A 10,642-nucleotide genomic window follows, 5' to 3' on the forward strand; every position below is an offset into this window, starting at 1 on the left:
AGGACACCGTTTTTACATACTGAGATATGTATACCTGAGCTTTGACGAGTTAGTTCTTTAGGACCTGCGCAGTAATCTTCACTTTACTGTGCGGATGCCAAATTACTCCTGGTATTCTTACGCCTTACAATATAGTTCCCCCTTTTATCCGCTTAGAAAATCCACATTGTTTAATTTTGTGTAATTATACTTTGTAGTGGAACACTTCACGTAACCATATTTAAATAGGGAAAACGTGGAAGAGCTCGGTAGCTTCTATCTTGACCTGTTTTGGAGCTATAGAGGAGAGGGGGAGAGGCTAAATGCTAACGCCGTCTGCGCTGTGTTTACGTGACTGAAGGCACGGGGGAAGATCAGACAGGTCCTAAAGAACTCGTCAAAGCTAAGGTAAGAACATATCTCAGTATGTAAAAACGGTGGCCTATTCCTTTACGTTTCCTGGCCAAACATCCCAAAATGTCGTATATAATGGAAAACCTTGGCATTTGCAGGAAATGTTTCTTTACTTTGAGCTACAATGGTGAGGTTCGGCCCTTGGTGTTTTGGCAGTGATGAAAATCGGCGCTTCTTGAACCCATCCCTGTCCTCATGTGTAGAATGAGCTCAGACCTGTTCCCCACAACTGTCTCTACAATCCTGCTCTGTCACTCAAAAAGGCGTTACTTCAGGTCCAAATATCCGTCATGCACGAGGAATACAGCATGTGCAGTTACATGTATGACCTGAGGTGGCAGTAGTGAGTATAAATTGCCCCTTTAAAGTTGTTTAAACGTGTCTAAAGTGCAATGCTATCTAATGGGATACTAGTGGCTATTTGGAGGTACTACTGTAATGTTGTCGCGGTCTCGAAGCAGAGCAGCCAGCGGCCCTTGGTGGCGCCACCTACTGTTCTGGATTGTGCATTTTAAGACTTTTCAAATGAACCAAACACATTTACCTTTTGCTTTAGAACTTTTATCGAAATGTGGTGGAGTGGAAAGTATTATATTTATCTTTCAAAAGTAGAGTAAAAGTAATGATTTCTCGACAAAAACACCTCAAAAACTGTACTATCAAAGTGCAGAATCAGGGGTCATCACGGGGTCAGTGCCTTGGCGGTGGTCCGACTCTCCATTATTGACCTACATACACGTTTTCTCCCCGATGGCTCGGAGCTCAGAGGATTTGGCTTGTCCCTCGAAGAGAAACGTCTAAACACTTTCAGATGTTTTTGCTATTTCAAGAATGTGCCTTTGATTCGCGCTCAGATAATTCGGACGACGTTTGAACTGGGAAAACGAAACACTGTCCGGGGACTTTGAGCGGATTACGAGGTGTTAAGTCTTTAAAGCATCGAGGGTCAGATCAGCTTTAAAGCGACGCCGCGGAAGATTTCAGGTTTAAGAGCAAAAGTACAGTTTAAATGAGATATAACGGTGCATTCAAATTAACTTTATTTATGCGTTAGGAGCTTGGATTGCAAAGGAAGTGTCAGACCTAATAAAAACAGCACAGACAGACATGACAATCAACATATAAAGTGCTACTATAGAGAGAGAGCTTAGATTAGGGTCGGGCTGGTTTAGGATCGTTTAGGAACAAAAATAACAAGCAATTTGTCTGCTTTTTGACATTGTTTATCGATCAACAGAAGCATCTAGTTCCACTTTCCAAATTCATTCATTAGAAAAAATGTTTTAAGAAGATCAACATCAACCTTCCCGAAAGCTGATCAGTCTAGATCCAGTTTTCCAGCAGAGGGCGCACTATCACTGTGGATCTGCGTCACCTCCGGGTCTGCAGCTTTAAGTAAGGATTAAACAACTCAGAGCCGTGCGTTAGACGGTTATAATGCACGACGCGGAGTCATTATAACCGTTTAATGCGGCTCCGATTCTTTAATCCGCTTATACCAGGGTCCCACAAACGTAACATTTATAACATTTACTAAACTGACTAAATATGCCAGACTCCCGGGACTATTTTATGTGGGTTATTAGTCGGTCACTGAAGACTCATCTCAGAGTGAGCCTCTCTCTGCTGTGAGGATCTGCGTCAGGCTCAACGACACAACATCAGCACAGAATCACAACACAACAGGACTAACCCGGCACTTTTCCCTGGAAGTAAACACCGATATGCGGCACTCGTGGGAAGGAGTTATTTCACTTTTACGCTGTTTAACCTGAAGCTAGCTAGCTAGCTCAACGAGCTCAACTGTTTATGGAAACAGCTGTGGTGGAGTCGCTTGGAGGATTCACCTGTTCTCCTGCTCAATAGCACCGCTTCAACAGCACACGCTGACCCTTTGCTGATTGGTTTACGCCACTTCCTGTTTGCTCACGGATGTACCGATTCTACAGAAATGTAGGTGATGTTATGTTCACCAGACTCAGTGTCGGAACAGCAGGTTCCAGCAGTAGAAGAAGCAGCAGTTGCAGTAGAAGTAGAAGTAGCTGCAGTAGAATTAGCTGCAGTAGAAGTAGCTGCAGTAGAAGTAGTTGCAGTAGAAGTAGCTGCAGTAGAAGTAGTTGCAGTAGAAGCAGCAGCAGTAGAAGTAGTTGCAGTAGAAGTAGTTGCAGTAGAAGTAGCTGCAGTAGAAGTAGTTGCAGTAGAAGTAGTTGCAGTAGAAGAAGCAGTAGAAGCAGCAGCAGTAGAAGTAGTTGCAGTAGAAGTAGTTGCAGTAGAAGTAGCTGCAGTAGAAGTAGCTGCAGTAGAAGTAGCTGCAGTAGAAGTAGTTGCAGTAGAAGTAGTTGCAGTAGAAGTAGCTGCAGTATCATGAACAGCGTCATGTTTGAGGGTTCTGTGCAGCAGAGTCTGTGGTAACACGTGTGTTGGATTTTTCATGCGTGAGCTCAGACACATGAGCAGACCCTGACCTCCTCTCACCTCCTCTCACCTCCACGTGTTACTACTGCAGCAGCGCCTTTTCACAGCAGGAGACGAACCCAGGGCTAAATCTACAGCACAGCAAGTTTATATCAATGTACGACATCCATCCATCTTCTACCACTTGTGGGGGCAGCTGTTGGAGCTGCCCAAATCACATCGCACCAGCCCCCTATGGCTCCTCCTGCAGGTGGTGGGTCCACGGAAGGACGGCCTCACGATTAACCGGGCCTGTTGGTCTCTCATAAGGAGCTTCTGAACCGCTCTTTGTCTGACCCGTCACCTAGGACCTGTTTGCCATGAGAGACCCTACAGGGGCTCGAAGCCCCGACAACAGAGCTCCAGGATTATTCGGGAGCTCAAACCCTCCACCACGTTAAGGTGGCGGTTCGAGGAGGGGCAGTGGGCGACATGTTAAATCATATTATCTACACGGACACAGCACAGACGGTTTCCTTTCAGACTGTGTCACTGAAGCTCACGTGGTTTTAGTCTCTTCTTCTCATTTTGGTTTAGTTTGAGGAACATCTGGAGGTCACAGTTTCAGTCTCATTAACCTTCAGTGTGTTTTTCGTCATCTTACTTTGACTCAAATCCGGATGAAATATTTCCCCCTGTGTGTGGGGACGATCCCGCGGCTTTAAAGTCCTCCGGTCTGGACTGCATTACTTTACTGCTGCGCCATGTGGAAGCTTCGCCGCCGGAGAAACAGGTTCAAGACTGAGAAACGTTTCGTAATCGAGAAAAGCAAAAATCTGGAAGACATTTCTGATCTGACACTTGGTTTTGTTATTTCAACGCCTGAAAGTCTCACGTCTGCCGTTTCTAGTTTTTGCTTCTACGATGACTATTTGAGCTACTGTGACAACGAAGCATCTGTTGTGGATCAAGAACGTTTGAATAAGTCGAGGAGCACAAGGGAGCCGTGGTGGAACTGACGTGAGCAAGTGCTTTATTTGTCATCTCTAAGTTGTTCTGCATCTAGTTCCACTTTCCAAATTGTAACAAAATGGCGTCCATCAGATGTTGGGTTAGTCCTGAGCCGCCATTGTGGACGACCCAGACCATGTTTTTGGAGGTCGAGGAAACCGGAGCTCTGCCTTCAGTCTCCTCTGAAACGATACAGCGCCTCATGGGTTTGTCCCTGTTTCAGAGCATGGTGTCCTGCACTGGTCCGCTCCTCCAGTCTCCTTTCTCTTGCTCCTTTTCATCTTCATCTTTGTCCTCCTCCTCCCCTGGCTTTAAAGGGAGGGTATTATGCAAAATGGACTTTTTTTCCCTTCGTTCCCTCATTAAAAACATGCCTGAAGTGTTGCCTTGGCACATTCACGTATTTTTGAGTAATCTGTAAAAACTCTGATGGCGGCCATTTTAGGGATAGGTTTGCCTGAGTCCTCCTAGGAACGCCCCCACCTCCTGGAGACGCCTCCGAGCTTTCGTCACCAGCCGAGTAACCAACCACTGCTCCTCGGCAGAACCCCCTCCCCACTGATGCCACAGACAGCGTGTGGAGGGGGCGTGTCGGAAAGGCTCAGAGGTTCTTAAAGAGACAGAGGCCTATTTCAAGACATTCACTACAGCCATTTTGAGAGAGCAATTTTATACAAGGCAGTTATTCTAATTTACTGCATTTACAGACCAACAGAAGGTTTGGTCATTATTGTAGTGTGATATAGACTGGTGCTATGTGACTGAAAAAAGCGGAACACCCCCCTCTTTAAAAGAACAACATCCACATCACACACGAGGATATAAATTAATTTGTCTACTATCATTACTAACACCTGCTTCTGAAAAACTCTGGCATAAATCCTTCCTGTGATCCTTCAATTTTGCACACTTTGAAGAGCCTAATATCAAACATGTTACACTCCAAAAAAGAGCCTTAAAATAACCACATATTCATATTTTTTTCTGCTTCTTTTTACAAAAATTTTCAGAGGCTTTTGGGCTCCAGTGGCTTTAAGACCAACTGGTGAAACTACTGTAATATCCATAGGCTATAATATATAATGATATATACTGTATAAAAATATAATAATACAAAAAGACCGATCGATCTACGTTCCCGCCCTCACCTATGGTCATGAGATTTGGGTAAAGACCGAAAGGACGAGATCTCGAATACAAGCGGCCGAAATGAGCTTCCTTCGCAGGGTGGCTGGGCGCACCCTTCGATAACGGGTGAGGAGCTCAGTTCCCCGGGAGGAGCTCAGAGTGGCCCGTTCTTTACAAACTAGCATCAATCGCTTGATACACACAGTCTTCCTAAGACTTTAAGCTGCAATTACTGCTGTAGTGAGTCACGGTTCCCTAATGTTCACTTATAATGAGCAGTGACAGACTTTTTACTCAAGTTTCCACCAGATCATATTTCTAATAGTGAAACCAGTTTATTGTGACACTCATTATGACCTAAAGAACCTCAGACTCAGACTGAAAAGGCTCTCGGTGCCTCTTCAGTGTTTCAGAAGAAGAGATTAGCAGCTCTAAAACGCTGCTCTGCGACTTTTAGATCAATCATTTCAGCTTTGATGTAAATGATCTCAGCGCTTTTCTCCCTTCATTAGGCCCAGAGAACCACTCACTCTCAGTCATACAAGGACGACAGTGAACACCTGCAGGAGCTGAGACCCCAGACCTTCTGATCATGAGACGAACCGCCCTCAAAGTGTTTGAAAAGATGAATTTCAAATACCTACATGGTTACTGAACATATGAGCCAGAATAAAGTCACTGAGAAATGCTTCGTCAACACACTGAGGCTGTTTTGGGGATTTATCTGTAGAGTGCCAACAATCCAGACCGTTTTTCATGATATTTGTAGCTCCACAGTGTATTCTATGTTATAGCTATGGACACAGGCTGTGGCTCGTTTGAAAGGTGAGACTCTAAGCTCTCCGTAGTTGGAAACAGTTTAATTCTATGTGCCTCGGTTCCTGAGAAATCTAAGCTAAACAGAGGCTAGTTTTGATCAAAATCACTGTGTTTTTTTTTCTAGCCACGCCCCCTCAGACTAACACCACGCCCCCTCAGACTAACACCACGCCCCTCAGTCTAGCACCACGCCCCTCAGACTAACACCACGCCCCTCAGACTAGCACCACACCCCCTCAGACTAACACCACACCCCCTCAGACTAACACCACGCCCCCTCAGACTAATTGTCATACTGTATATTGTTATTTATTTCTCTGTAACCAGGGACTACGGATAGAAACTAGCTATAATCTGTTGCAGTACATCTCTATGAGCTTAGCGTCTCTGTACATTGTCCCTTTAATGGAGATTAAAGCTCAAATTAAAGGGACTATACAGAGTTTAAAGATTTTAAAACTAAGTATTTTCCTCTCTCTATGTTCCAACCATGTGCTAATGTATAGAATGAGCTCAGACCTGTTCACCACAACTGCCTCTGAAGCTTAATATAGAAGCTGCAGTTACACGTAAGACCTGAGGTGGCAGCAGTGTGTATAAAAATGACCAACTTGCACAGTCTCTTTAAAGTTAAAGGCTCTTAACTACTTTCGTTTGGTTGAAAACAGACCGGAGCGGCTCTGTTGGAGTTGAAAGTTCCAGGTGAAGGTTCTCAGTCATCCAGGTATTATCCATTCCGACCAGGAGAGCGAGAAGAAGCTCCTGGAGACCTAAGCTCCTACATCCCCCATTACGATCACAAAGCCGCGTTTCTTTACCTGCTCTGTCCACTTGCTTCCCCGTCTTCCTCTCGGCCCGTCTCCCCTCCAGGCTTCTCCTCCCGGGCGTCAGATCCTCTCCACTTTCCGACGCTTTCCCGAAACCCCGCGCCCTCTCCAGCTTCTCCCTCCTCGACAGATATTCCTCCTCCGCTCCATGGCAGACGGCGGCCGTGCCCAGCAGGACCCAGAGCGCCAACAGACCTGACTTCAGCCCCAACATGGCCCCGGGAGAGGGAAGCTCCAGCCTGCTGCGAGTCCGCGTTTGTCTCCCATCTGAGAAGCGAAGAAGTGAAGTTTTAGGGGAGAGAGCTGCAGAGCCAGGCGGGCCGCGGGGGGAGAGAGGGGAGGGCTTCCATGCTGGCAGGTGCTTCGGGTTTGTTTTGCTTTTTTTTTTCACTTCAGTTTCAGTGCCTGGCTCTGGGACGTCGGCTTTCACAGAGTTTTTTTGTGCACATGTTGAGTCTTAGATCGGCTTAACCCCTTAACTCCCACCTGAACCGAGCACATTTTCTCTAGTTTGGCTTTACCCCAATCCAAAAGCTTCTGGGAAAAAGGTGAGAAAATAGCAACAGAACTGAGATGAAAAGTTTATAGATAAAAGTTATAAAAGAGATAAAAGTTTCTCATGAGACTAAAACTATGACTAAAATGTCCAGATATTTTTGTCGACTAAAATAAGACTAAATAAAAATGAAAAGGAGAGACTGAAATCATCCAAACTTCTATTGACCGTCTGAAAGAGCCTCAGATCATGTAAATTCTCTGCCAAAGGATCAGCTCTGAGCTTTGTTCATGTGGAGCAGCTCCATGAAGCAGAGGAACAAGATTAAATATGATTATGATGAATATTATAAATGCAAAGTCGACTAAATTCGTCTTGACTTGCAATTTTAGTCGACTAAAACTAGACTAAAATTGAAAAGCTTTTTTTGACTAAATCTCGACTAAAATTACATTGCATTTTAGTCAAAAGACTAAGACTAAATTAAAATATGTTGTCAAAATTAACACTGTTCCATACTGAGATATGTTCTTACCTGAGCTCAGACGAGTGGTACCTGTCTGGTCTTTGTGCCCGTGGAAGAGTTTGGTCACTTCCAACTTCACCCCCGTTTGGAGCCATAGGAATACATTGGGAGAGGCTAAATGCTAACAACATCTTTGGTCATTGTGCATGACTGAGCGCACACAAAAAGACCAGACAGGTACACATCAACTCGTCTAAGCTCAGGTAAGAACATATCTCAGTGTGGAAAAACGGTGGCCTGTTCCTTTAAAGTTTTTTAGTAGTCACTGTATATAAGAGACCTCTGTTTTTCTGTCTATCCTGCAAACCCTGAGTGTCTCTCAGGGCTGATGTAACAAGTCAATTCCTTCATTGTGAGATCAATAAAGGTGATCTTATCTTATCTTATCTGGGGGTTTGACAGAACACACGGGTTTGAAGTTAACCAAGCAAACAAGAGACAAAAATGTGAAGAAAAATTGACACAAATGGGAAGAAAAAGTGATGAAAAAACAACAAAAAAGTGAAAAAAAATGTGATTTAAAAAGCCATAGAAAAGTGACAAAAATAGTGACAAATAATAGTGATGAAAATGAGACAAAATCGAGACAACAAAGCCACATAAAATCAACTAAAAAGTGACTAAAACGGGACAAAAAAGTGACAAAAACACGATGAAAAAGTGACAAAAACTAGTCAAAAAAAGTAACAAAAAAGCCACAAAAAGCAATTAAAATGTGACGAAAACCAGGATGAAAAAGCAAAGGGGGGGAAAATAAACATCAAAAGCAACAACACGGCAACAAACTGGGTAAAACTGAAGTGGAGGTTAAGAGGTTAATATAATAGAAGTTCGAAACACACTTGAATAAAAGTGGTGACGTTCGGGCATCGATATTGAAAATCAAGAATCGTTAAAGTGCCTGTATCGAAAATAATAAAAGCTCTAGACTAAACATCAGCTTTAAATCTAAATCCAGCTGTTGAATGATTGGACCTACAGTACAAAATACAATCTGGTACTTGCAGTTTGTGAGAGGAGACTCTTCTACATCCAGGAGCTCATGAGAAAACTCTTTTACGTCTCGCTGTAAACACAGACACGTGTGAGAGAAAAAACTAATAACTGTTCGACCCGTGTTTTCTTGTCCAGATCGTTATCGCTGCTGTACTTCTTTCCCCCCCGAGGTTAAAAAAGTCAAAGTGCACTTATTAGTTCAGCGAGAGTCCCCTCCTTTTCTCATATGTGCACACGGCGCCCGCGGCAAAATACCATCTCTCCAACTGCAGGCCTCAAATACCAAAGACAACACCGAAAAACTGTACGATTCTTACACGTCGCCTGCTTTCTGCTCTGAGCGCCGTCTTTCAGGTTTAGAACGAGAGTCGTCTTTACCAGAGGTTCACGGGGAACTCTGGTTTAGAAGAATCTGTGCGGTGTTTTTTAATTCATGCAGTTCTTATATGTGAAGAGTTTAGCGGTGCTAGGCTAGTGCGAGGCTAGTGCATGTCTATGGTAACTAGTAGCCTGCATTAAAAACAGTCTGAGGAAATGAGGCCCTATGTCAAAGATCCTGAAATATCCCTTTAAGAGTTTAACGACATGAACAAAAACATGTTTCTTTAAGTGATGTTTTATTTTACATGATTCTGTGTGGACTCACAGCTGTAACCGGTGAATGGTTGAATGAATGAATATTTGTATTTGAGTTTTTAACCTATATACCGAGTGCATTTTCTCCAGTTCAGCTTTACCCAAATCTAAAAGCTTGCGGCCTCATTTGAAAGCTAAGACCTACAAAACTGATCCATACGGTTCTTTCTCCTCGTCTTGTTGCCGTCAAGGCTTTTTTCCAATGTTTTTTTTTTCCACTTTTTCATCATTTTTTCGTCACATTTTTGTCATTTTTTCGTCATAGTTTAGTCACTTTTTCGTCACTTTTTCATCCAATTTTTGTTACATTTTTGCCACTTTTTCATCTAATTTTTGTCACTTTTCTGTCACTTTTTTGTCACTTTTTCATCACATTTTCCTCACATTTTTGTCACTTTTTCATCACATTTTTGTCACTTTTTTGTCACTTTTCTGTCACTTTTTTGTCCAATTTTTGTCACTTTTTCATCACATTTTTGTCAGTTTTTCATCACATTTTCATCACATTTTTGTCACTTTTTTGTCACTTTTCTGTCACTTTTTTGTCCAATTTTTGTCACTTTTTCATCACATTTTCATCACATTTTTGTCACTTTTTCATCACATTTTTGTCACTTTTTCATCACATTTTCATCACATTTTCATCACATTTTCATCACATTTTCATCACATTTTTGTCACTTTTCTGTCACTTTTTTGTCACTTTTTCATCACATTTTCATCACATTTTTGTCACTTTTTCATCACATTTTTGTCAGTTTTCTGTCACTTTTTTGTCACTTTTTCATCACATTTTCATTACTTTTTTGTCACTTTTCTGTCACTTTTTTGTCCAATTTTTGTCACTTTTTCATCACATTTTCATCACATTTTTGTTGCATTTTTGTCACTTTATCATCTAATTTTTGTCACTTTTTCGTCACATTTTTGTCACTTTTTCATCACATTTTTGTCAGTTTTTCATCACATTTTCATCACATTTTTGTCACTTTTTTGTCACTTTTCTGTCACTTTTTTGTCCAATTTTTGTCACTTTTTCATCACATTTTCATCACATTTTTGTCACTTTTTCATCACATTTTTGTCACTTTTTCATCACATTTTCATCACATTTTTGTCACTTTTTCATCACATTTTTGTCAGTTTTTCATCACATTTTCATCACATTTTCATCACATTTTCATCACATTTTCATCACATTTTTGTCACTTTTCTGTCACTTTTTTGTCACTTTTTCATCACATTTTCATCACATTTTTGTCACTTTTTCATCACATTTTTGTCAGTTTTCTGTCACTTTTTTGTCACTTTTTCATCACATTTTCATTACTTTTTTGTCACTTTTCTGTCACTTTTTTGTCCAATTTTTGTCACTTTTTCATCACATTTTCATCACATTTTTGTCAGTTTTTCATC

General features: G+C 42.1%; 1 protein-coding gene across 1 annotated transcript in view; it reads right to left on the minus strand.

Moving 5' to 3' along the window:
* cpxm2 (carboxypeptidase X (M14 family), member 2) overlaps positions 1 to 6,901 on the minus strand; it is a 60,312-nt gene extending 53,411 nt beyond the window's left edge. The window contains exon 1 of the mRNA XM_079577149.1: positions 6,564 to 6,901. Within this exon, the coding sequence (XP_079433275.1) occupies positions 6,564 to 6,786 (223 nt within the window). The 5' untranslated portion in view covers positions 6,787 to 6,901. The remainder of the gene's footprint in view (positions 1 to 6,563) is intronic.
* Positions 6,902 to 10,642: the final 3,741 nt, after the last annotated feature.

The sequence above is a fragment of the Gobius niger genome, assembly GCF_951799975.1.
Source record: "Gobius niger genome assembly, chromosome: 19".
NCBI lineage: Eukaryota > Metazoa > Chordata > Actinopteri > Gobiiformes > Gobiidae > Gobius > Gobius niger.